We start from the raw sequence: 25,146 nt of genomic DNA, 5'->3' as shown, positions 1-25,146 counted from the left end.
AGATGTAGTCATTGGAATCCTGAAGGGGAGGACTAAATGGTGGCAATTGTTGGGCGCCATGTAAGAAAACCAACAGCATAGCTGCAATCCATCATGGAAGTAGAGACAGCTAGAGCTTTCATATGTCCCATAAAAAAGCTAGTCTTGCTGTGGCTTCTCTCCAAGTTACCACGCCACAATTACCCACGGTAATTTTGTCAAAATCGACAAGATCACCTCATACTTCGGGTTGCCCAGTACATAGTTGACTAGTGGGTCCGAGAAGTGGAAGCAGCAAGACTGGACAACAACGCTGCGAAGCATAGCCTATCCACACAATAAAGTTGAGATCTTATTCATAGATCTTGGAAACTTGGTTATGCGTCAGCTCCATTAAATGCAAGCTTGTCGCTGCCAACTTTTGAACTCGCTCGCAGCAGCTCCCGACACGGGACAACAGCATTACATCACCGTTGCACATACACACGCACAGGCCAACGGAAGCGGCTGGGACCAGGTCTTACGACACCGGGAACTGGGCATAGCTGTTAGCGCAGCAGTCTAGGGGTGATTGGGGGAACTTATGGGGAGACAAGGCAGAACTGGGTGCATCTGGTGGGTAACTCACTGGTCCTTTCTCACTTGCTTTCTCTTTCCCTCACCCTATCACGCCTGCCCAATTCCCATTCCCATCGATTCACCTCGCTCCTCTCAGTACCACCGAGCAGACTTATACTTCACTCCATCACAATGGTCTTTGCGCGCCGCTCTGCTCTGCGCGCATTTACTGCAATGCAGGTATTTCGCACTGCTCCTGTTGCCCGGGGCTCGGCGCGTATGCTTGGGCGGCGATTTGCTTCCACTGGGAAGGGATATGTGGAGCATAAGACCAGTGATCTGCCATGGTGTGTACTCCAATTGCATTAGGTTCTGTACGACCGGTTCGCTCGGTGCTGGGCTGACACTATATCCTCACAGGCTATTAGGGTCTGTCGGTCTCGGTGGTCCTGTGATCGCCTACCTCCTGCTGTCCGGCCCCGAGAAGAAACCGCACGGTGATGCCCATGGCCATGACGATGATACAGAGCATAAGGAAAGCCACGAGGAGGAGCCCTCTGAGGAGGAACCTGCAGATGACGTCGAGCAACAGCCTAAGGATGATGAGAAGGCTGAACAGCCTGCCGAGGAGAAACCCGAAGAGTTGAAAGACGAGGATACTCACAAGCAAGACACAGCCGAGGAACCGAAGAAGGATGAAACCTCTGATAAGCCCCAGAATGATGAAGTATGTTCAATGGCACCATCCTCTCGAATCTCCATCTCATCCCAATGAACATGGATCTAACAATTCATCAATAGCCCGCTGCCGCAAAGGCTCCCGGTGGACCGGAGAGCACCTCTTTCAAGCAGGACAAGCTGTCTAATGCCGATACCGACCACCCGCACATGAACGACCCGGGCAAGAGCGAGAAGGGCGAGGGTGAGCCCGAAACCGCCAAGCTGAAGGGTACTGTGTCGCCGGAGCGGCCGCAGAAATAGCTTCTGAAGCGAGGTCGTATGCTACACAGCATTATTGGACAGGGGCTCAACTGCCGTTGTATAAGAGTATCATGAAATGAACAATTCAAGGCATGTCCTGATCATAATTAGAAATCCATTTCTTGTGCGCAGAATTGCCATCTAGGTATTGCATCTCTTGCAGTGACGTCGTTCCAACTGCCACAGGCATTCTTAAAACCTATTCCTCTCGCCTGCATCGCTCGTCACATTGATTATTCTTCTGTTATTTGTATTTTGATAGGCTTTGCTAGTCTTCGAAACCCTGCCTCACATGAAGATCATTGATATATTCGTTTCAGCCGCATCAGTCACAAGACAAAACACAAGACATAAGTATGAAAACCAGACACAAAAGTGGCCAAAAAAAATATGATAGACACAAGGGGAGAAGAAGAACCGCGCACAAATCGAATCGAAAAGATCGACACCATGCACCCATGCTCACCAGCCCAATGCACCCGTCACAATCGCAGGTCCTGTCAGCGGTCGATTATAAAGGGACTCGCTCAGAACGATAAACACCATGCCAGAACCACCTGGATTCATCCAATATTTCACCCATGCGTAATTATAAACAGGTGGGCATTCCTGTATGCCCACCGTATATGGAACTGGCGCCACGACAGAATGAAACCCTCAAAAGGGAACAACAGAAAAGAAGCAAGAGAAACAAGAGGACTTATTTTTCAACCTCAAGGATTGCCTCATGCCTTTCTGCTGCGTGTGCGGGGACCTCGCTGTTCGGAAGCGGGCTGGCCATTGACAAAGACCTGGGGAGCCTGGTTCTCGTTGTTAACAGCCTCGGCACCCGTGGCCAGAGTCGCCTTGGTGCCGACATTCTCCAGCTCTTCCTCGGTGTCTTCATCCTCGCTGCGCTCGTCCTTCTTGACGCTGTTGAAGATGTAGTTGGCCAAGATGCGCAGGATCAGGAAGAGCCAGAAGAGGTTGACGGCCTGCAAACTGGCCAGCAACGCAAAGGTGATGTACTGGCTGATCCAGCACTTGTACTGCTGAGTCTCCCAGTTCAGTTCAAACGGTCCAACGGTACGGAACTCGGTCAGCACGGCCCAGAGAATCTTCAGGTTCAGAACGTGACGGAGGTAGATCCACATGCCAACGAACACGCCGAAGTACGGGATGGTAATGACCGCATCCAGGTAGTTAAGAGTCTTGGAGGTCTGTTCCGAAAGTTAGCTTTGGTCGATCCCAACCTGTGAGCGTCACACATACCGCTAGGAAGAAGTCCGACACATCGTGGGTGATATACACCGCAAGACCCATGTAAGTAAAGTGGAAGCGGTAGCTCAGCGCGATCAGCGCAAGCGTAATGATGTGGTGCCCAACCAGCTCCTTGAAATCCTTCCGAGGCTTCTCAAGCTGCAGCATTAACACAATGGCCTGCTGCGCCCAGTAGCTGGCCTCGAGGAGGTAGTACGCCTTGAACAACGCCTCATGCTCACGGTGCGGGAAGCCCTCGAACATCGCTGTGGTGTTGAAGTACCAAATATCCGAGCGCTTCATCACATACAGACCAAACGGGCCGAAGATGCCGAAATAGATCGCCGTGTAGACCTGCTCCATGAACCGGGCAGTCTTGCCCTTGCCACGGATACCACAGTACACGGCCAGCGGGCGAATCAGCTGCTGCATCATGAACTCACGCGTGAACGAGAGCACCACGGTGTAGAAAGCCACGAACGCGATATCCTTCTTGCCCTTGCCGTACATGATGGGCCCGCCGGGGGTCTTGGGGGGCTGCGGGTAGGAGAGGAAGATGGCGCTGTGCATCGGGTTGGACGGAGTCGGGTTGACCGCGTACAGGGACAGCAGGAAGAGCATGATGAGGAGCGGGAGGAGCCAGGTGTACTTGAGGCAGGTATCGGCGAAGCGATGGAGGAGCGAGCGATTGCGGCGACGCTTCGCCGGTGTCTTTCCTGGGGACTTTTCCGACATGCGGGCGTCCAATTGCTGTTCCCATGCGAATAGACCGTGTCAGGGCGCGATGACCTTTTCACCTCCGCGGATCGGGATTCATCTTCCCCCTCCAGGCGGATGGACGTACCTTGCTCAGATCCGGAGACGTGGGCTCGATCGGGCTCACTTCGTTCATGGTGGACATCGCGGGCGCACTGGTGTCGCCGCGGATGTCCACGCCCAGATTCGACCTTCCACGGGGGCGAACCATGGCGCGCAGTGCTTCTCGTCGGAGGGAAAGGCGCGTTCAGACGTCAAGGCGACGTACTTGGAGCAGGCGAACTCGCGTGGGCCGGGGCGGAGCGAGACGGAAACGAAAACGAAAGGCGAAGAGTCGACTCGAGCTGGAGGGAGAGTAGAGAGGAAAGGGAAACAAAGGCGATGAAATCCCCCCGAGGGACCAGGAAGTTCGATGGGTTGAAAGGTCTTGGCTCGGTGGTCACTCAACTTTTTCTTTATCCACCGACTCGGAACCCCCTTTTTCTACCCTGTTCGTCTCCGATTTCATATTTTCCCTTTCCACCCACTCCACTCTTCCGCTCCATCATTTCCACTGCGGATCGCTCTTGGCGCCCGCGCGATGCCGAGGTCATCGACGTCAGGCACCGCATTGGGTCCGGGCTGTATTCGCATTGTGAACGTTGCGAACGTTGCGAACTGGTCTGCGCCATTGCCAAACCGTCTGCTGTGCAACCCTGCCATATTGCACACGTTAGACCGAGCATGAAACTGCGTTTGCCGAGGTTTCACTAGCGAGGCCGGCAAGTTTGAGATATCCAATCCAATCAGATGGTCCAGGACGAGGGCGACGTGATTATCAGATCAGGGTGGATAACCTAACGATCGTCGATTGCCTAGCACACAACCGTACACTCACTTAAACGGGATTCACAATCGAGCACAGTCGCCAGGCGTACGCCGCAAAACGTTTCTTCGCGAATCTATGTATGTATCGGTGACACTGGTCCGTCTTCCAAGGTTCCCATTGGGATTGATTCAAGAATTAGGACAACAATAATAACATCGTCGGTATATCCAGGTGTATCTCATAAAGGTTCCTTTTTACACATGACATCATCCACGTCTCAACAAGTAAGAACAGAAAGGAGAAAAGAAATCATCCTTCAACGCCTCACTTCCAGTTTAGCTTAATCAGTGGTTTCGGCGTGGGTGGTGGCCGCCTTGTTAGTCACCCCCAGCTTCTCGCCCAGCACCTCGACATCACCGGCCTCGGCGGCGACGGTGCGCTTGGTATCGTGGCGGGTCTTCCAGGCCGGCGTACCGATGTAGGGGATGCCGTTTGGATCCTCGAAGATCTGCTCGGTTTCTTCCAGAGTCTTCCCGGCTGTCTCGGGGAACATGAAGAAGACGTGCAGCCACATGGCGGTCAAGAACACGCCAAAGATGATGTAGGTCTCCCAGCGGATGTTGGCAAAGGCCGAGGGCACGAACAGGCCGAGCGCGGTGTTGAAGGCCCAGTTGGCCGAGGTGGCCAGCGCAACAGCCTTGCCGCGCACGCGCAGCGGGTACAGCTCGGGCGGGTACACCCACGAGACGGGGCCCCAGGTTGGCGCGTAGGAGGCCACGAACAGGTAGGTGCAGGCAATCAGACCATTGGCCGGGGCGCCGCTGAGCCTCATCGATTCTTCGGGCACGCCCTTGATGCCGCCCGGCACGACGGTGCCGTACATTGCCATAATACCGGCATTGGCGTACATCCAGGTCATCATGAACGCGGCACCGATCAGGAGCGTCGGGCGACGGCCCCAGCGGTCGACCCAGATCAAGGCAGGGACGGTGGTGACGACATTAATGATGTACTGGATCGAGGAGGCGAGAAGTGTCGCGTTGCCCTGGTAGCCGGCCATAGTGAAGACGTAGGTGATGTAGTACATCATGACGTTCATACCCGTTAGCTGAGACCAGATCTGAGTGAAGATACCGATGAACGTGCGGTTGATCATCTTGGGCGCGAACAACTCGAGGTACGAGACGTCGGCGTTCAGGCGCTCGAACTCGCACATCTCCCCAATCTCGTTCATCTCGGCCACCACGAAGGGGCTGTTGGGATCACCCTTGCCGTGGACGAGTGCCAGGACGGCCTGGCACTCTTCCCAACGGTCCTTGCGGGCCAGCCAGCGAGGAGACTCAGGGAGGAAGATCATGCCGAGGAAGAGGAGAATGGCGGGGACCATCTGCACACCCCAGGGGATACGGAAGACAGCCTCGCTGTAGTCCCGGGAAGTCTGACCCCCGATATACGAGCATCCAAAAGAAATACTATCGTGAACAGGATCGTTAGCCATGACTGTACCCAACAAGATGTGGTTCGGGAGGGGAGGCTGTCCGCCACGTACTAGTACATGATCAGAATGCCCCAGGTAATAGCCCACTGCTGCGAGCCGACGAGACGACCACGCTTGGAGGGAGGAGCAAGTTCGGAGATGTAGACGGGGACCTGGGCAGACTCAATGCCAACAGCCAGACCGTTGATCACACGGCCGCCAACCAGCATGCCGACGTTCTGCGACGCGCAGATAATCGTGGAACCGATAACCCTAATCACCGGCGGTCGAGGTTAGCAACGAGACTCTCCAGTGGTGACCCTTACAATCCCATCCCACCACATAATAGGTGACATACCAGATAACACATCCAACCATGATCGCATACTTGCGGCCCAGTCGGTCCGAAATAAAACCAGAGATGAGCGCCCCGAGCCACGACCCAGCAGGCATAGCGGCAGTGACACCACCTTGCCCCAGGGAGCTCAAACCCGTGCAGGTGTCATCGTCAGTGAACGGCGGGCCCTTGGGACCCTGGTTGAAGTAACACTGGTAGGCGGTCGTGTTCAGAATGGCCGACATGGACGAGATATCGAAGCCGAACAGACCACCGCCAATGACGGCGATGGCCGAAATGAAGTAGATGTTCCCCACGAGGACCATGATGGACCAGATCCCCAAGAGACAGTTCCTATCAGAGTGTAGACTGCAATCCCAGACCTGGGGAGAGGAGGAAGAAGGGGACCACAAAGGGGAAAGGGGGAAGAAGAAGGCTCACAACGTCCACGTCCCGGACGCAACGCCGGAAGAGGGAGTGCTTTAAATACCTACCTCGAGAGTAAAAAGATTCCATGGGGGACATACGTGACGGGGCCAAAACCAAAGCCTAGCCAGAGAAAAAAAAAGAAAAGAATTCACCCGACATGGGGTCTCCAGGTCCCGCTCATTTCGGCTAATCTCAGTCTGGGGAGAAAGCATGGGACGGCGTACAGAGCATACGGAGTCCCTGAGAATTCGATACCGAGTGCAACGTGCCAAGACCCCGTTCGCGATGATATCGAGTGTTATTGGTGGAAGAATCCCACTCTGGACAGTCTGATTGGCCAACCGCGGCGATCGCTGGAGGGATCCGGGGAATCCAACCACGAGGATGGCATGGCGGAACGAATCCAGCCTCGTTTGACGGTGTGCGCCGTACGATGCCGTGTCCGTTCGGCTCCCTGCTCGGGAAGACGGCGATGCCGTCTTCGGCACCTGCTTGGCACGGCAGGCACGCGGGTGTTCAACCAGAGCTATTTATTGCAGAGCGCATCGCGCAGAGAAAATCAGGATAGCCTCGTGGAGAAGGGAAGGGGGTCTACCCGAGACTTGGGGGAAAAGACTGGATGTTGCCCACCCATCATGCCATTTGACCCAGTCCTGCCACTGCATGGCGCTGGTGTTTTAGTCGGCATGGAAAGACGGAGCAACCCGGCAGCCCAACGAGATTCGACATCCTTCTCCTGCCTCAAACGGCCGTAATTTCTGTAACTACAGTAATTTAATCCTTGTTCCCGACATTCGAATTAGCCGGCCGTGTCCAATTAGGAAAACTCGGTTGGGTCTGGAGGGCAGTCCGGGGCCCCGAGTGCGGGCGTTTACCCAGAACGGGACGGCTTCTTACGGCTTGGAGTGGCCGGCCCTCGCCGAGGTGGACTCGGAGTGGTCTCCCACTCGGGATGCAACTGGGGATCTCGCGTGCCGAGCGGCCTAAAGAGTCCCAGGAGGTGCTGACGGTGCTATGTTGACCTATGGGGATCCCGGTTGACGGGATAGTGTCAGTTCTCAGTGGGCCTTCCTGCGCTCCTAGCGTCACGACGGTGACACGGGAGACGAAAAGGAGGGCGATTCCTGTTGGTTCCATCGCCGTGTTTTCCGACCCCAAATCCCCCATCCCCATCCCCATCCCCGCCTCTGTTGAGATGCATCTGCGGAGTGTCCTGGAGCTACGTCCGCATTCGCACACCGGTCAACATTCCCCAGACCTTTGCGCCCTCCACATTCCACATCCCACATCCCACATTTCATATCGCATGGCAGGGTGGGGATACGATCCCTATGGACATTGTGCTCTCGCTTAAACGGTGATTCGCGAAATCACTAGGGTCCAGAACAAGACTCTAGTCCGAACAGTATTCAGACAGGAGCGAGGAGCCGGTCCACGATGTAATAGCACAGACCATTCGATTGTCGACGTACATCGCAGCTCCGTTAATTGCCCGAGACTGACGAGCGACGCCCAACAAAATGATGTAATGGCCGGGATGTCGCAGATGGTTAAGCATCGCGATTGAAGCTTGTGTTTCCTTCCTGGCCCAAACCTTGACTCCAATGTAACTCCTCACAACGCTAATGCTGAACTCGCGCGCCTCTGCGTCATTGCGCACGGTGATTTTAGAAGGAGCCCTCCGATCTGTAGTCACCATGGTAGTCGTGCTGTCATGCAATAGTCGAAACCCGGTATCGTCCCGAGCTAGATTGCTCAACATCACAACAAGCGGGTCTGTCATTTCCCAGGTATCACCGGTGGCGCGCACGGCATTTGTCTCAGCCAGTGGCCGTATACCCGGGACCTTCATCCGTCAATTGACGCATTGTACTTGACTGTATGCTGTTGCGTTTCGGGATCCCTCCGACCGCGCCACCGGAAGCCCCAATGCTCCCCCGTCGCTGCTGCGTGGCCTTTCTACTGCCAACTTCCTTTTTCAAAATGGTCTGCGCCACGCCAATCTCGTTGTGAAGCTTCCCCTCCACCCGCAGCTCAATCGACCCAACATGGTCACAGACAATCTGCCCATATTTGGCCGTATGCCGACCCATTTCCAGAATCCGTCGGATCTGGACCGCAAGTAACGAGGCCAAGCATTCCGGCCGCGTCGTATACTTGGCCCAGGCTAGGCCCCGTCGCCTCCTCCTCCTTCGGCCACATGCCCAACACGCCGAATGGTGAATGCTGATCCAGCCAGTCCTGGTAGTTGACATCGTCCGGCGGGAATGGCAGATCCTGCTCGGCCGAACTCACGTCGAGCACGAGTCGTTGAACGGTCACGTCGCGATCTTGGTTTTGTCTGCCTCGCTTCCCTTCCTTTTCTCCGACGGGTCCGTAGCGCAGGAAGCGTTCGAGCGCGGATAGAAAACTCCAATGGAAGCCGTCGCCCATTTGGTTGCTTGCGACCACTTTGTAGATAATGTGTCCGAAGATCTGTACGTTGACTTAGAGCGTGGAGACATGATTTGTGAGATACGGCACGGAGAGCCAGGTTGGGAAGAGTTCGAGGTCGTTGAGGACGGAGAGGTTGAGCACGTACATGGGCTCGATGTGATCGAGGACGAATCGGGTCCCCGAGGAGACTTGCCGGCTGGTCAGGAGGAGGGGAAGACTGTTGGTCGGGCTGTGGGCGTCGCGTTGCTCGTAGAAAATTCGTGTTCCAGGCTTGATAATTCAGATCTAGAAACTCGGCTCTGTTTCCTTTGATGGCGCATCGGGTGCCGTGTGGCAGTTGTGGAGGGCATGCCGGATAATGGGTTGACGCAGCTCATGTGGAAGTGTCAGGAAAGACGCCATGTTGATGAAGGATATCTCTCATAGGTGGTGGATAGAAGGAGTCGCGTATGAATTGTTCTTCTGAGATCCAAGCTGTTTTTTTAGAAGACCAGTGATGTCAGAACTCATGACGATGATCATCTGGGAGATGGGGAGAAATCCGGGGTAACCATCAGGGTGATCACTGTGTTGACAGCGCCCTGCTAGATGAACTTCTATCATCGGTACCATTGCTTTGTCTCTAAGTTATCACAGCTAGTTATAAAGCATGTGCAACCCTTGACAGCTCTAGCTTCTTCATGGGCGCATCGCTAACCCAGTATCGAGGATTTATAGATCCACATCGCCTATACTGTCACCCTGCTGAACAGCGCCTGGACTGGAAAGAATCCTCATTGAAATGGAAAGAAGCGTCTCACTGTGCATGGTCGGTCGCATATCCTGAGCATATTCTACCCTAGCTTCTTCGCTCAAGAAACTTCGGGCATAGAATGACGCTGGGGGTATACCTAGGGAATTGATTGCATATTATAAACTCTGTATAGCGGCTGTTCACGAATTCCAAGCGAGTACATCGAGGATATAGTGACATCGAGGATATAGTGACATCGAGGATATAGTGACATCGAGGATATAGTGACATCGAGGATATAGTGACATCGAGGATATAGTGACATCGCGATCCGACGCGCGCGTTGGCGCCGGATATCCATTTCCGGCCAATCATACGCCTCCTGGACTCTCCCTCCACTTACAACCTTGCACTCGGCAACTTCGCTGTGGTCGAGGCGAATGTTGACAGCCTTGCGTCTATCGCAACGAAAAGAGGAGAGCTGTCACCTCACCCATCCAACCTGATGGCTTCTCGACGCATGGAAAAGCCTCTGGCTTCTGCGCCGGGTCGCACGCCTCCTCAAACCGCGAGCTATCTCGAGCCTCGGCCCAGGAAAGTGGCCATTGCCTGCACGGCGTGCCAAAAAAGAAAATCCCGAGTCAGTCGCTACCTCTACCATGTTCGGCCTGGTCCTGGTCTGATGTGTACTATAGTGTATCGGAGGTGTCCCTTGCGACGCGTGCCGTAACGCAAACACCCAGTGTGCCATCGACGAAGGCAGCGATGGCCGCCGGAAAACCTCGGTGAAGCGAAAGATAGATGCCTTGGAACAAAACCAGGATCTGCTATTTCGGCTGGTCGACACCCTCCGCGACGAAGATGACCAGAGCTCCCGCGGAGTGCTGAATCTGATCCGGAGCAATGCATCCTTGGACGAGATCCGCCTCTGTCTCGCACAAAATGAGCATTCAGATGTCCCCGGCCATGATGAAGCCACTGCGGAACAGAGCAAAAAGCCAAAGAGCGTACACAAGCCGCAATCCAACCCTCGTCTCAAGTTCATGGATGTGAAACGCATGTCCGACATGCCCCTTTTTCAGGTTCCTGCTAGTCCGTGGACATCGGTGATCACGGATGATGCGGTGGTGTCACATTTGATCTCTCTGTACTTCACCTGGCAACATCAGGTGCTGAATTGGATTGATCGTGACCTGTTTCTGGGAGGCATGAAATCTGGAAACCTGGACTCCCCCTTTTGTTCGCCTCTACTTGTCAATAGCATCTTAGCTGCAGCTTGTGTGAGATCAATTCGACATTTGTTGCATAAACCCGGCGACTGATTGATTCCAGTTTTATTCGGATTATCCAGAGGCATTCGCCAGCCCAGACGATCCCAACTCAAGAGGAATGCACTTTTATAACGAGGCGGAGAGGCTGCTAAAGAACGAAGAAGGCAGACTCAGCCTCACAACACTCCAAGCATTGGGGGATATCTACACAAGGTAAATGCCGTGCTCACGAATTGTACTGGGAAAACTTAACTGGGGATTTTAGTACTTGTGTAGTTGGCAAGGACAGGCAGGGCTGGAATTACCTCGTCCAGATCTCAGAAACGGTCCGGGAAATGATGTTGAGACGTCCCAGAATCATAGCCAAAGCCGGCGAAAGAGCAGAGGAGATGGCGCGGGCGTTTGATAACGCAGTTTTCGGGCTTTTCAACCTGACACCGTATGTTGCAATCTTGGATACAGCCAGATATCGGGCATCTCATTGACTTTCTTTTAGCATTGCTACACTCAGCCTGCAGAAGCCAGCGCTCATGAAAAAGCCAATCGATTTAGATCGCTTTCCACAAAATCACGATCCCAAGGATATGTGGATGCCGTACCCGAAACAATCCGAGCCTGCGCCAGCACATACAAATTGTGGGATCAATGGTCTTTTCGACTTGATGCTGATCGTGTGGGATGTGTCCAATTATTTCTTTGGGGATCAACAGCCCCCGAAATCTGATATCCCGGGCCAGGTATCCCACTTCCATCAACGCATGGAGGAATGGACATCCAATCTTCCGGAATGTATAGACTTCGATCATGCGCCAACGCCTGCCATCATGGACATGCAGTGAGTGTCATCGATTGACCACCCTCGCATCGCGTCGGTACTAACAGCACCTTGCAGTATGAGATACGACACTACCATTCTGATCATGTTCGGATTCGTCAAGCCAGACCCAGACAACGACCCTGCATCAGCGGGCGATGACAAGATCCGCGAACTCCGCTTCTCGTCCGCGCGCAGGATCTGCACTTTACTCAATCGCTCCCGTTCCCAGTGGCCTCTCGAGTATATGCCCATGAATGCAATGCAGTGGTCGACAGTAGCCCTATTTACGTTGCTCGAGGGCCTCGATGACGACCAGAACACGCAGCCCTTTGTGGACCTGTGTGTCGTCCTTCGCTCTCTTGCGCGACGGTGGCAATTAGCCAAGGGAATGATGCGGCTTGTCCAGCTTACTGCCGTCAAGATGGCTGTCACTCTGCCTGCAGAAACACAGAATCTTTTCAAAGACTTTGAGGCCGAACTCTGGAAGACAGACGATCGAGAACGGTTCAGTAGTCTTTACCCGAATTTCGCTACTAGCATCCGCCAGGAGAACGGGTCGGATGAGGTCGAGTTGGATCGATTTTTGGAAGAATGGGATGACCTGACTATATGAGAAATGTATTTGATACCAATACAAGAGGACAGCAAGGTCATTGTCTCCGCCTGGGTTCACTTATCCGTTTTCTCGGAGTATTTCAGCGACTCCTTCCTGTTGCCTAGATGGCACCACTTCCGGGGGTAATATCGCCGTGCAAAGCGACACAGTCCCGATCAATCTCCGCCGGTCTCAAGAACTGGGCCGTCGTGCTATTCATGTAGCCCAGTCCCATCAAAGTAGGCTCTGCCACGAGGTTAGACTTATTCGCCTAAAGCCCATAGCAAACTCACCAAGCGGGTTATATCGCGGCCACCCAAACCGGGTCAATCCATCATGCGGATCACTCGCAAACGCAACCCAGGCGGAGCCCATGTATCGCGCAAGCTCCGCTTGTCGATCGCTGTTGGGACTGCCCGTCGTCCTCTCAGCGGTATTCAACACCATCGGCAGGTCCGACGCGTGGTAGGCCCCGCTGCCCGGATAGAGTCGTAGATTGTGCCATTGAGCAAAATAGCGAGACTGCCAGGCTGGGACACCGTGAGCAGCGCGGTCTTTGACGGTAGCTGCGCTTGGGCAGGTGAAGGCCGCCAGAGTGAAATTGTCCCACGTCGCTTGGCTGAGCGAGATGTTGAATGCATATGCGCTTATCTTGTAGAAGGCTGCTTCGTTGTTGTTGCTCGTCACCAGGTATGGCTGATATGCGTCAGTCTCTTTGGCCGGGACGGCGTCTCTTGCCAACGCAACTCACCAGTGGTGCAAATTCCCCAGCAGCAGACCTCTCAGTGTAGTTGTCGAAAACGATTATTCCGTCTACCGTCGGATGGAATGGGGCCAGTGGGATCGTGGCTGAAAGTATAGGTGGCAGATTTTCCGACGCATCCATGACGTCCTGCCAGGGCTTCTGTCGGACGCAGTCAATAACTTCCTGGGTATTGTCGCTCGCATCGCCGCAGCCTAGAACATGAGAAACGTTGTAAAAGCGCATAGCAGAGTCTTCAGGGGTGTTGGGTACGAAGCTGAGAGCCGTGCCGGAGTGGGAGATGAGACCGCTCACGATTGGGTCGTCAGCCCACGCGTAGGAGTAAATGTCAACAGACGAAGCCCCGGCAGACTGGCCGAAGATAGTGATGCGGTTTGCATCGCCGCCAAAGCCAGCAATGTTGCGATGAATCCACTCGATGGCCATACGCTGGTCCAGCAGGCCAACATTCTGGGAAAGGCCGGGAGCCCCGGGAAATCCAAAGATATCCACCCGATAACTAGCATCGATGAGAATCGACTCTTCGGGGCTCATAGTGAGGGAGACTCACTTGATCGTCACAACCACTGCGTCATGGTCTGCAGCTAGTTCTTGCCCATCATAGAGGGCGTTGTTGACACTGCCAGTTTCATATCCTATTCGAGTCCGTCAACCTTGGATCTTCATACATAACACCACATACTCACTTCCACCGTGGATCGCAACCAGGACTGGTTTTAAAGATGCTGCAGGCCTCGTCCATACATTTAGATACAAGCAGTCCTCGCCCTTGGGGGTACTGTTCTGCCCCACGAGGAGCTCTATTATACCCGGCCCTTGGGGAGTCAGTCCAGGGTAGCTTGGAGGTGGGGCGATATTGGCTGGACAGTCGCTATCTATACGTCAGGTATCTTTTTCGATTGTAATAGGAACACAAAACACTTACAGACTCTAGAAGCACGGTACTGTCAGCGCATATATATCACCAGAAGGTTGGACGCAACCCACATAGGAGTCTGCCAGAATTGTGTCATTCGAGACGTAATTCACTGGAGGTGCAAATCGCAGTCGACCCGTTGGCGGAGAAGCATATGGAATGCCCAGATACTCACTGACCTCAGGTCTATGAGGAGCAGCATGGCCGACTATGAATCCACTGCTAGTCCGGATCGGGGTACCGATAGGGTGCGGCTGATGAGCTGCATTCTGTTGTGCCCAACACGCAGGCAAAATTGCCATCAGTAAGATGAGGGATGTCTTCACGTTCCAAGTCCCCGACATCCTGAATATTGGCGTGTCGTGCGCAGCATATACCAGAAAGGATGAATTGAATCAAGGCCAGAGTTGATATAAAAGCCGCACCGAGTCCTTTCCTGGGTCACCGATGGTGGTGTATATGCATTTCGTATATGCCGGATGAAGCAATTCAAGATCCGCATGGAAGCTTACGTCTGTCTCGACTAATAGATATACCGGACCAGGCTAGAAGAGTGAAGCAGGAGTGTCCAATATTTCTTTGCGTAAAGGCATTACGCATGTCATGTCCTACAAGATCAAAATTTCTACCGACAACGCATCCAATGGAGGCTGTTTGCGGCCATGGCGCGGCGTAGACATCCTGGAGACTTTCTGTACTCTCCGGCGTGGTTTCACTTCTATACGAGCCGATCGGAGGCATCCATGGTATCCAACTATGATTCATGGAGCGTATCGGTCGAAGCAGAAATCATCAACATGATTACCAGCACTGCTCCATCCTGCTTACTACGTCAATGCCATTCATGGATCCATGAATGGAGCGTCAAAGAGTTCCTATGGTGAGCCCAGGCCACATTGAGAGAAAATATAGCAGACAAGAGATCCTATTATGCATATGCAATCATCATCAATTGGATCATCAGCATCGTCATGATTCCCAATCATATCGTCGAGCGCCCTAAGGAGGGACACGCATATTGCAACCGAGAGCCAAAAACATCTAGTCACCATGTAGGACAAATGCACGCACGGGAATTACACAAAAGAAATCGGCACAAAATCAAGCATTCCCCAACGTCATTACTGCACCAGCTCCCACTCAGCAATATAGGCCCAGGCCATGCCAACCCGGCCCACCTGTGCCTGGTACTCCTCCACTGTGACGCCGCGACAATCCTCGCGGTCGCCAAACTTGGTCAGCACCGCAATTAGCAGTTTCTGACCCGGCGCACCCAACATCCGTGGATCTGGAACATCGACGTACCAGAATTCGCCGCCGCCTCCAGGGCCGGACCCGGGCACATGAGTGAACGGAAGCCGGTCGTCCTTTCGGCCATCGATGCCGTGGATTATCAGCAAAAAGAGGCCAGGCTTGGTGTGGCTGTGGTGAGCCAGAGTCCAATGCTCGCAGATCAACCCAAACTGGAAGCGCACGGGGCTCGGGGTGCCGTACACGGAGAGATGACCATCTGCAGGCTGTAGAGAACGGCGGCCAATGCTATGCTTATCCGCATCACTGTAGATCTTGATGGGCTGCCGACCAGAGGGCATCTCGGGATTTGTGAGGATGTACTCTTCCCAGGTGATCGACGTGCGGCCGTCTTCACGAAAGAAGTGTTCCTTGTTGGCGGGGAAGTGTTTCAACCCGAATTCCTCGTTCGAAATGGAGAACATCGCGGGCGCGAACCGTTGCTTGTATGGCATTCCCCAGCCTTCGACGTGCCCGGCGCCCCAGCATGCGTCGATCAGCTTCCATCTTCCGCCGTCGATCCTGACTGCGTTCCAAGCGTGGTTGCCGTCGAAGGGAGGAATGGGTGCACCCGGGGCGAGATCGACGTGGCCGATTCCCTTGCCATGGCCTCCTACTACAATAGCTTCGAGCCCGGCCTTGGTGGCGAGAGCGGCAAATAGCCCTGCGTAGCCCTCACAGACTGCCAGCCCACTTGCCAATGTTGAGGCAGGCGTAGATGGCTTCACACAGTGATTAAAGAAGGAATAAGTGTCGTAGATGATGTTATGATGCAGCCAGGTGAATATCACCCGCGCTTTGTCTGTTAATGATGGGAAGGGAGCAGTCAACTCGTTGGCCAGCCATGCGAGATCTTGCGTTGGAAGTGACTCCCGTGGATATCGTGTTGCATGTGTATCTGGGCCCGAGAAGTCACGACAGACCAAGCAGTCCGTGGCATTGGTGGCAGACAGAGCTGAGGCCTGAGCGCGGGGTTTCGTTGCTTGTAGTTTCGAAATATCTGGCCGAGAGCTGTGTGGAATCGGTGGTGGTGCTCCATTTGACACGGGCCTCTCTGTCGACGTGCTACTCGACCTGGGAGGATTGCCCGGGCTCTTGTTCAATCCTCCAAACCCAGACTGTCTAATATTATTGAGGTCGGCGGCAGATGATGTGGGAGGCAGGCGCCGGATAGGCAGACTAGGCGGCACATCCCCCGTTCCATTTGTCTGTGTCTCTTGCCCCGACGGCCGGCGCGGGGGTAACTGAGGGGCGGGTGATGTACCAGCTCGAGCTGGCGGACGAACAGGTAGCTGAGGCGCCGGAGAGGTAGATGTGTCGCTTCGGACCGGCGGGCGGGAGGGCAATGGAGGCGCCGCAGATGTAGATGTAGATGTAGATGTATCACTTCGGGCGGACGGACGCGAGGGCAAGCTCGGACGCGACGGTGCAGGCGAAGGTACTTTCCCCCGCAAAGAGGATATCTTCGAGGTCAAACTGCCGACACCCAGTTTCGACTCAGAACGCGGAGGCGGTTGCAAGTCCACTGGATCTTCTCTCACACGTCTGGGAGGCAGCGCAGGCAGCTCGGCGTCGCCCCACGCAGGCGCTTTGATCCGGCTGTTACTTCCAATGGAATTGACAGATACAGACGAGGCTCCTCGTCCGACACTCGGCGTCGTTGCCGTCGTCGCTACTGTCGATTGCGATACGTCGGACTTGACTGACTCCAGGGACGGCCTGCGAGACGGCTCTGTCGGTCTGCGGGGAGGCAATGCAGGACGCACCTCAGGACGCGCCGGAGGAGAGGGGGGAGGCAGGCGATTTGATTTTCGCGTGGGCAACGGCGGAGGGACTTTGGGCTTCGGTTTCACTTCTGGCCGCGGCGAAGGCGTCGGGGGTGGACGCGGGCCTGATCGTTGCGCCCGAGTATCTGCAGGCTCATTTCCGATCGATGCGCTGTCCAAAACAGAGCCGTTGACATGGTATGAAGGAGGATTGTTGGCAGACCTGCTGCGCTCAGCAATAGGGCGGAGGAATGACGCTTCAGGGCTTCCAGACGGTTGCGCCTGCGATTGCTTCAGAGCAGCGATCCGGTCCTGAATCGAGCCTAACTGCGGTTCTTCAGTCATGACGCCCGTCTCTCGCAAGCCCCTTTGGTGAGAGGATACGTAGAGAATGAACTGATCAAGATGTAGCGACTGTCACCAGCACTGGTGGCTTGGCGGGGGCGAGAATGGAGCCTTGAAATCCATCGAGTCGCCCGCGAGCGCGGGGGCGAGGCTGACAATTGCGGGCGATGCAGCGCACAGCCCGAGTCATAAATGAGTGACACTGTCAGTGGGCGGCTCGGCTGGAGAAAAGAGGAGTCCGCCCCCAGAAGTACGAATAGCCTAAATATTCCAGGCTCTAGTATAGCTTCTTCGCAGCGCTATCCGATAAACACGACGCCATTGTACGGTATCACGTGATTGTTTTAGTCATAGCCAATCAGAGTCAAAATCCTCCAGTTTGACATGTCGATTCCATACGCCGTCGATTTGCGCCTGAATGGATACACACTAAGTATAGGTATGTTCTAAGTAATTACGTTTCATCCATACTGATGGGCACAGTCAACCGGTCGATTCTGCGTGTGGTAATTTAGAGGGCTGCACCTTCCCAGGTTGGCCCCGTAACCTCATACCAAACAACGACATTCTCAATCAATCTCTCCATTGCCAAGCTCTCTACTCCATTCATCTCCACGGCTTTCATAACTCCGACCAGCAAGCTGCTCCTCCAACCTCCGACTTTCCCTCCTCTCACTTGGAAGCGCTACAAAATGCCCTTCACCGATGCGCTTCGTACGGTCTCCCCTTTATGCTACTTGCACCCCTACCTTGGAGATCAGATGTTGACTGAGCATAGAACCCCCACTCACTCCCGCTGAGCGGGCGATTGTCAAATCATACGGCGGTTGGACCCATTTTATGTTTTGCTTCGGGCTTAAGGCTTGGAAACAGGAAGATGCGGACGAGGCAAAGCAAATCCTAGAGGCCTTTGTTCGGGATGACGGGGATGACACAACTGACGGAAATGACTCCAAATGATTGAGGGTGGAGGAACTGTAAGTAAACACGCCAGTGTAGCTCCACCACCTAGCATCTGAACTTATGCCTGACTTTGTCATGCGTTGAAGACGGTGCAACCAACGATCTCTACACCGTGGTTGACCAAAGCACCACATTACTTTGTCTTTTGCCCTTATTGCGGTTGGGTTTGGCCCGGATAGTATGATCAGTGAAGAGCAGGATAGGGAAATCAACACGCTATGGTTTTGATTTCTGAAACAAGAGTAGGATGCTTGGAAGTGCCCAGGTAGAAATGTCGACCGGTATGACTTATTCGGTGTTGAATTTTACAGGGAGGGTCGAAGCGAAGTCATTGGTGGACTAGTACTCCATTTACCAAGTCACCATGTCACGGCAGTCGGTGCGAAGGGCACAAATTCTGCCTCGCGGGGTCGGATCTATATTCTGCTGGTAGACACGGGCATCGACCATCCACTGCCTACAGTTTTTAGACACTTGCTACGCCGGAAAACACAGAAATGTTGATGCATTTTGATTTCCAGCATGTCGCTTTCCATCATTCGGACTCCAAACGCCTCAAGATGACTCGAGGAGCCCCGTCTAGGGGAAGAGACATGGACATAAAGAAAAAAAAAACCTAGGGACGTCCAGATGGATGGGAAAGAGGGATGGGACCCTGATGAACAAACACAAAGAACGAAAGGTAATTGACACAGAGAAACAAAGGGAGTGGTAGGTCATTGGTTGCATCTTCCATGCTCATCAGATGGTCGGAGACCCGTTTTGGGTTATATTTCACCTGGGAAAGAAGACGCTGCCGACGACATGGGAGGGATGAAATATACCATCGGGAAGAAGAGGGAAAGGATTCACAGAAAGAAGAGAAGACCGCAATGGCCAGGAGTCAGGATCGATCATCAAGAGCATCACTTCATCCCAATGTACATAATCGTCAGGGCAAGCCCAAGAAGTCTCAAACAGACTTGTAGAGCAGTAGAGGCTCGCCGATATTCTCAATCTCCGGGATGGTGCACTTGAGGTCAAACGCCTTGGCAAGGACGATCTTGAAGATCTGTGCGGAGATCAGTTGACACTCAGGGACAACCTTCGACCGGGACATCAACGTACCTTCTGAACATTAATACTGTGGCTAGTACTGCTGAAGATCAGGCTGGCTTTCATTGCCTTGGCAAATCGTTTGGCCTGGAGAGAAATCTCCTCCTGGTCTTCTCTGGGGAAGTTGACAAAGTGATCGTACTTAGTCCCAACCAAAAACGGAATGGCGGTCTTGTTGAAGCCACGTCCCTGACGGTACCACTCCTTGATGGAATTCAGAGTGCTCTTGCGGGTGAGGTCAAACATGAAGAGAATGGCCACGGCATCGTTGCAAACCAATGGCAGCATGTTGACAAACTCACGCTGGCCACCCAGATCCCAGATCGAGAAGGTGATCTCAGTGTTGCGAATCGAAATGGTCTTCTCCATGAAATTGACGCCTGGGCATCGAGGGCTCCGAGTTAGCGACCTATCTTCATGGAAATCCATTGCAGTCCACGCCTACCCAGTGTTTGGATGTAATCCTCATCCCAGCTTCCCTCTACATACTTGACCATCAGACTGGTCTTGCCGATTTGGGCATCTCCGACCATCCCAACTTTGATGACAACGCTATTCTTTGCGGCCTGGGCTGCTTGCCGCTGGGCAACCTCGGATGGTTGCGGTTGGGAAACGCCGTGGCGCTCAGGGCCACTAGAGAATCCAGATCCGGGACGCGAGGCAGGGTGATGTTGAGGCTGTTGGTTGAGAGAAGGAGAGGAGGTAAGACGAGCCGCTTGATCGGCATCTTGAGGGGTGTCTTCGGGAGCGGAGTGGTGGAAGTCGGTCGATCGGGAGTGATAATGAGCCTTGGAGTCGCTGTTGTAGCCATTGTCAAAGCCTAAGTGGGCAGCACTCTGACCGAGAGGTGGCTCGTCGACATTCACACTGACGGGAGCTGACGGCCCTGACCGCATTTCAAGAGGGTGTTCCATCGCAACTGGCACTGACTGCGGCACCTCGGGGACCTGCTCTTCGAGAGGAGGCTGCGGCGGCTGCGGCTCCGCAACAGCAGGAACCTCCGAGACAGGCTGCTGCAGCGGATCCATCCTGAAGATGAGGGGTTGTGTCAAGGGAGGTTCCTCGTGAATGCAACCTGTTCGAGACATGTGTTAGCACCTGCGGGGAAAGGAGACCCGATCCGCGTGGTATGAGACCGACCAATGCCCGACTGTCTCGATGCTCAGGATCGTTCCGCCCAGCGAGATGTATGGCAGTCGGCTTCCTGCACGTCCGTCGATAGAAATCAAGTCGCCGAATCTACCGAAGCAGGAAGCTTTGCGAGGGAGATTGCGAACAAAGGATCGGGACTCGCGTAGACAGTGGCGTGGTGGTGATTCAGAAGCGGCCAGAGAAGGCGACGCCAGCACGGGCAGAAGATAAGAGAAGCAGCGCAGCGAGCAGAAGCAAACGCAGCGACACGCAGAGACTCCGTTCGCACCCAGGCCGGGGCTTCAGCTCTCTCGTCGATGCGGGAAACACTGGGATCTGCGCTAGCCCCCGATAGGCTTAGTGTGCTCGCCCGCCGGCGCCCAAAATTTACGGAAAAAAAGTTCTTATCGGCCTGTGTCCCTCATTCCTACGTCCACGCCGCGGTGCCAGGATCTCTTATACTTATTCACCATGTCGAAGAGAGCCGCGGACGCCACAGACGAGCATTCCGCCGCGCTCAAGGCCGGCGAGCGTCCAATTGTCGACGCCCCTCCGGACGAGGTGGGGGAATTCGAGGACGAATTCGAAGATGAATTTGAGAGTGAAGACGAGATCCTGGAGGCCGGTGTTGACGGTCGACCAGATGCGGAACGCGAGGAGGAAGAGAGAGGTGTGTTGGACGGCCAATTCATTCTCATACTATACACCAACATGAACTGACCTTTGAGCAGAGGCCATGGATGTCGACAAGCAGACTTTCATTCCTGGACGAACAAAACTAGGCCCCGGCGAGATTCTCTCACCCGATCCCTCGACCTACGATATGCTTCACACCCTCAGTGCCCCTTGGCCCTGCCTGTCATTTGACATTGTGCGCGACTCGCTGGGTGACAATCGCAAGACCTTCCCCGCAACGGTCTACGCTGTCGCCGGCACCCAGGCGGAGGGTGCTCGAGCAAAGGATAACGAGCTGATGGTGCTCAAGATGAGCAGCCTGAGCAAGATGGAGCGGGAGGAGGACGAGGAGAGTGAGTCAGACTCCGACGACGACATGGGAGAACCAATTCTCGAGCACAAGTCGATCCCGCTGGGCTCGACCACCAACCGCATTCGCAGTCACCAAACGCCTTCTCAGTCCGCGGACTATTCCAAGCCCCCGCAAACCCTTACGGCTACTATGCTCGAGAACTCGCAAGTTCTCATCCACGACGTGACCGCCCACCTGACCAGCTTCGACGTGCCCGGCACCATCCTCCCTCCCTCCGCCTCGAAACCTCTCTCCACCTTGCGCATGCACAAGTCTGAAGGTTATGCCTTGGACTGGTCTCCGCTTCATCCGCTTGGCAAGCTCCTGACCGGTGACAATGATGGATTGATCTACGCGACATCCCGCACCGAGGGAGGCGGCTGGGTGACCGACACCCGGCCCTTCACAGGTCACACCTCTTCTGTGGAGGAGCTCCAGTGGTCTCCGAATGAGAAGAATGTGTTTGCATCGGCTAGCAGCGACGGGAGTGTGAAGGTCTGGGACGTGCGGTCCAAGTCCCGCAAGCCGGCCGTGGATGTCCAGATCTCCAAGACGGACGTGAACGTCATGAGCTGGTCCAACCAGACTTTCCACCTTCTTGCAACCGGTGCGGATGACGGCCAGTGGGCTGTATGGGACTTGCGACACTGGAAGCCGAACGCTGCTGCGCCCTCGGCGCAAATCAGCGCGTCGCCGGTGGCCTCCTTTGACTTCCACAAGGAGCCCGTCACTAGCATTGAATGGCATCCGTCAGATGACAGTGTGGTAGCCGTGGGCTCGGCGGATAACACTGTGACCCTGTGGGATCTGGCGGTTGAACTGGACGACGAGGAGAGCCGACAGGCAGGAATGGCGGATATCCCGCCGCAGCTGCTTTTCGTGCATTATATGGACTCTGTCAAGGAGGTGCACTGGCAGGCCCAGATGCCGGGTACGCTGATGGCGACCGGGGGCAGTGGATTCAGGTATGTATTTGGTGGTTTGTTTGCAGCTCGTTCTACGCGTGTGTGCAAATGCTAATTCTGGTTTCCCGACAGTGTCTTCAAGACTATCAGTGTCTAGACGAGCAGTCCCGAGTTCCTCACGCCCCGAAAAATAAAGCACCCAAACGAATTGTCATGTGTGATGTCCTGCTCATATACCATTCGAGTACAGTAGAGTCTTGCTCGTCTATATTGGATTTGGAGTTGTAGCCCGGTCGAGACGAAGTGACGGGGCAATGAACAAAGTATTTTCGTGTCTGTGATCTGCTTACTGCGGCGTACCGTAGATAGAACAACGAACTAGATTAGCATTTTGCAACGATCTAATCGACTGTTGATGCATTCTCTTCTGCTCTACCCATCTCCCCAAGCGCGGAAACATCCCTTAGAGACTCATGCCACGCACCGCAAACCGTATAGACGAACCCACGCAGGCGGAACCCGCCAATACGCCATCCCGCCATCCCACGCCGACAACTCGCGGAGAGCGAGAGGCACGCCCAAGCTGCAATGCAGAACATCCAGCCCACCCTGCGCCCCGTGAGTAGTCCGGCAGAAGGTACTCCGCGCGACGTACCATACTCAGCCGGCAGTCGAGGCCGAGGCGGACCACGCGTGGAGCAGGGGAAGGAATGACGCCCAAGCTCCTAGTCCATGCACTCTCCTTCCAAGGTCCCACCATGATGGATGATGCCATCATCCCACCTGCGCCAAGCACGTCTCAGCGCCATCCATGCTCAGTACTCACCTACTAGCCTGGAACGACGGCGCCAGGCTGGGCCCGACTCGGGTGCGACGGGGCAGGCTGCGCCAGTCGGTTCTGTGATCCTGCGCCTGGTGGCGGGCCATGGCCAGTCGCTGGACGCGAGCTTTGCATTGCATGCACGTCTGGCGAGAAAGAGAGAGAGGATGTACCTCGGATACAGACAGTACAATGTGTGTTTATCCCCGCGTCGGTATAGGGATCCCTGATGACTGCTGTGGGCATGCTTCGGTATCTCCCTGCAGTGCGGACGCAGAGCGTCACCATCTACTTGCCATCACTGGCCGAGCCGCTGGCACGACGGCGTGGGACGATCGAGGGCGATCGAGCCAGAGCTTTGACGCGGACGCCTGTCCACGGGCGCGGGTGTGGTGCGAGTCGCTTGGGCGTGGCGATGTGCAGGTGGGGGATTGGGATACGGATGATCCGCCTGGGGCTGGAGAAGTGTCTGTGCGAGGATTGGTGACTGGTCCTGGGCTGGCGCGACAGTGGTTTACTTGATGCATGGCGCAGTCGAGCATGTCCGGCGTACGGCATACAAGGTACAATGTACACATGATGGGATCAGAGGTGTTCATGGTGGAGGAACTGAAGCTCCGTCGGGCGCATGTAGCTAGCGACAGGAACTGATCCTATCAAAAGCCCCTGGGGCAGGCCGTGGTCTAGGTATGACATGCATGGATTTGCGGGCTGTTTGCGAGTCAGATGCATGTCGCTTCCGGTTGTACTTACGGCGTTTCGTCTGGGGCGCCGGAGGTCGTACCTGTGTCGCATCTGCGTCGGAGCCGGTTGCGAGGCGTGATGGCTTTGGACTTGGTGGGTTTTGCTGCAAAGATCCGGAGATCCTGCGCGATGCTCCCGCTGCTAAGAATAACTCCGATCGATGGATGCACACTCAGCCTATTCATGTTGAGGATGCGCGGGCGTATCGCTACCATTCAAGAATCAGAAAGCGCTACCTAGCAGAACGGCTGCAGTACATCCGACGGACGGAGATGGTGGCATTAAGGAGGTAAGTGCCAATAATACCGCTAATGCACGAAGAGCCAGCCGGTCAATCACATCAGCTCTCACGCCTGCACGTTCCGTCGGAGATGATGCACTGTGACCAAGTAGAGTTCGAGGCGCTGAAGAATCACGGCAGCCTCGGCATTTCTCCGGTGAATCTGGCCGGATATGATATCAGTCTGCCCTGAGCTAATCAGCTAGCTAGTTAACTAGTTAGTTACGGAGGCCGCGTAGCTGGGAGGCTGGAAAGCAGAATGGGGTGTGTGTAGGCGTGCTCTTATCAGGCAATGTCGCGATCTCTACGTGGTCTTGCTGGATCAGTCACCGGTCAAGAGCGGGTTCCACTTGGTTATCGAGGTCGATTGTACTTAGTACTGCTTGTAATAAATGCAGTGCCACACGGCTCGAGATTGTATGATCATTATTAAGATCCGAACATGACAATCCCAGTTTCACGCTAGTATGAGTTGACACGGTGAGCGCCCATTATTGCACCGCCCTTCTGTCGCCCCCGACCTATTTACATAAAAGACTTACGCCCTCTCCCACTCCTTTTGTTGACGCACTCTCTCCTCTCCTTCACCCACCATCGCTTCCTTGGAAGAGGGTGGACATCGAAGGGATACATGGGACTTACTTCTGGGGTGTTTCCAGTGGATTGGAAAGCGGCGAGACTAAGA

The 25,146-nt window shown here is 54.6% G+C and overlaps 12 protein-coding genes across 12 annotated transcripts; 5 read left to right on the top strand and 7 right to left on the bottom strand.

The window, feature by feature from the left end:
• Positions 1-729: 729 nt before the first annotated feature.
• On the top strand, positions 730-1,518 carry N7459_004754 (uncharacterized protein; the record flags this gene model as incomplete). Its single annotated transcript, XM_056943938.1, has 3 exons — positions 730-884; positions 958-1,264; positions 1,339-1,518. 3 exons carry the CDS (start codon positions 730-732, stop codon positions 1,516-1,518), a joined length of 642 nt encoding a protein of 213 aa, XP_056800821.1.
• A 725-nt stretch (positions 1,519-2,243) lies between these two features.
• N7459_004753 (TLC domain-containing protein) lies at positions 2,244-3,724 on the bottom strand (the record flags this gene model as incomplete). Its single annotated transcript, XM_056943937.1, has 3 exons — positions 2,244-2,717; positions 2,770-3,507; positions 3,602-3,724. 3 exons carry the CDS (start codon positions 3,722-3,724, stop codon positions 2,244-2,246), a joined length of 1,335 nt encoding a protein of 444 aa, XP_056800820.1.
• Positions 3,725-4,661: 937 nt separating this feature from the next.
• Positions 4,662-6,461, bottom strand: N7459_004752 (sugar porter family MFS transporter; the record flags this gene model as incomplete). The annotated part of the gene is made up of 3 exons (XM_056943936.1): positions 4,662-5,793; positions 5,871-6,071; positions 6,157-6,461. 3 exons carry the CDS (start codon positions 6,459-6,461, stop codon positions 4,662-4,664), a joined length of 1,638 nt encoding a protein of 545 aa, XP_056800819.1.
• Positions 6,462-7,957: 1,496 nt separating this feature from the next.
• Positions 7,958-8,416, bottom strand: N7459_004751 (uncharacterized protein; the record flags this gene model as incomplete). Its single annotated transcript, XM_056943935.1, has 1 exon — positions 7,958-8,416. One exon carries the CDS (start codon positions 8,414-8,416, stop codon positions 7,958-7,960), a length of 459 nt encoding a protein of 152 aa, XP_056800818.1.
• On the bottom strand, positions 8,385-8,997 carry N7459_004750 (uncharacterized protein; the record flags this gene model as incomplete). The annotated part of the gene is given in 2 exon segments (XM_056943934.1): positions 8,385-8,675; positions 8,692-8,997. 2 exon segments carry the CDS (start codon positions 8,995-8,997, stop codon positions 8,385-8,387), a joined length of 597 nt encoding a protein of 198 aa, XP_056800817.1.
• Positions 8,998-10,238: 1,241 nt separating this feature from the next.
• Positions 10,239-12,434, top strand: N7459_004749 (Zn(II)2Cys6 transcription factor; the record flags this gene model as incomplete). The annotated part of the gene is made up of 6 exons (XM_056943933.1): positions 10,239-10,373; positions 10,429-11,013; positions 11,066-11,217; positions 11,270-11,443; positions 11,501-11,839; positions 11,897-12,434. The coding sequence occupies 6 exons, from the start codon at positions 10,239-10,241 to the stop codon at positions 12,432-12,434; spliced, it is 1,923 nt and encodes a 640-aa protein (XP_056800816.1).
• Positions 12,435-12,537: 103 nt separating this feature from the next.
• N7459_004748 (Carboxylesterase type B) lies at positions 12,538-14,439 on the bottom strand (the record flags this gene model as incomplete). Its single annotated transcript, XM_056943932.1, has 7 exons — positions 12,538-12,662; positions 12,710-13,112; positions 13,168-13,678; positions 13,730-13,814; positions 13,866-14,050; positions 14,105-14,109; positions 14,167-14,439. 7 exons carry the CDS (start codon positions 14,437-14,439, stop codon positions 12,538-12,540), a joined length of 1,587 nt encoding a protein of 528 aa, XP_056800815.1.
• A 777-nt stretch (positions 14,440-15,216) lies between these two features.
• N7459_004747 (uncharacterized protein) lies at positions 15,217-17,496 on the bottom strand (the record flags this gene model as incomplete). Its single annotated transcript, XM_056943931.1, has 1 exon — positions 15,217-17,496. The coding sequence occupies one exon, from the start codon at positions 17,494-17,496 to the stop codon at positions 15,217-15,219; it is 2,280 nt and encodes a 759-aa protein (XP_056800814.1).
• Positions 17,497-18,188: 692 nt separating this feature from the next.
• Positions 18,189-18,456, top strand: N7459_004746 (uncharacterized protein; the record flags this gene model as incomplete). Its single annotated transcript, XM_056943930.1, has 2 exons — positions 18,189-18,210; positions 18,275-18,456. 2 exons carry the CDS (start codon positions 18,189-18,191, stop codon positions 18,454-18,456), a joined length of 204 nt encoding a protein of 67 aa, XP_056800813.1.
• Positions 18,457-19,411: 955 nt separating this feature from the next.
• On the bottom strand, positions 19,412-20,582 carry N7459_004745 (Spg1/Tem1 GTP-binding protein; the record flags this gene model as incomplete). Its single annotated transcript, XM_056943929.1, has 3 exons — positions 19,412-19,510; positions 19,567-19,934; positions 20,000-20,582. The coding sequence occupies 3 exons, from the start codon at positions 20,580-20,582 to the stop codon at positions 19,412-19,414; spliced, it is 1,050 nt and encodes a 349-aa protein (XP_056800812.1).
• Positions 20,583-21,156: 574 nt separating this feature from the next.
• Positions 21,157-22,774, top strand: N7459_004744 (ribosome biosynthesis protein RRB1; the record flags this gene model as incomplete). The annotated part of the gene is made up of 3 exons (XM_056943928.1): positions 21,157-21,355; positions 21,417-22,677; positions 22,750-22,774. 3 exons carry the CDS (start codon positions 21,157-21,159, stop codon positions 22,772-22,774), a joined length of 1,485 nt encoding a protein of 494 aa, XP_056800811.1.
• A 611-nt stretch (positions 22,775-23,385) lies between these two features.
• Positions 23,386-23,924, top strand: N7459_004743 (uncharacterized protein; the record flags this gene model as incomplete). The annotated part of the gene is made up of 2 exons (XM_056943927.1): positions 23,386-23,631; positions 23,658-23,924. The coding sequence occupies 2 exons, from the start codon at positions 23,386-23,388 to the stop codon at positions 23,922-23,924; spliced, it is 513 nt and encodes a 170-aa protein (XP_056800810.1).
• Between the last annotated feature and the right edge of the window lie 1,222 nt (positions 23,925-25,146).

The sequence above is a fragment of the Penicillium hispanicum genome (genome assembly GCF_028827665.1).
Source record: "Penicillium hispanicum strain IBT 35686 chromosome Unknown utg000004l_segment0_segment0, whole genome shotgun sequence".
Classification (NCBI taxonomy): Eukaryota; Fungi; Ascomycota; class Eurotiomycetes; order Eurotiales; family Aspergillaceae; genus Penicillium; species Penicillium hispanicum.
This window is presented reverse-complemented; position numbering and strand designations above follow the sequence as displayed.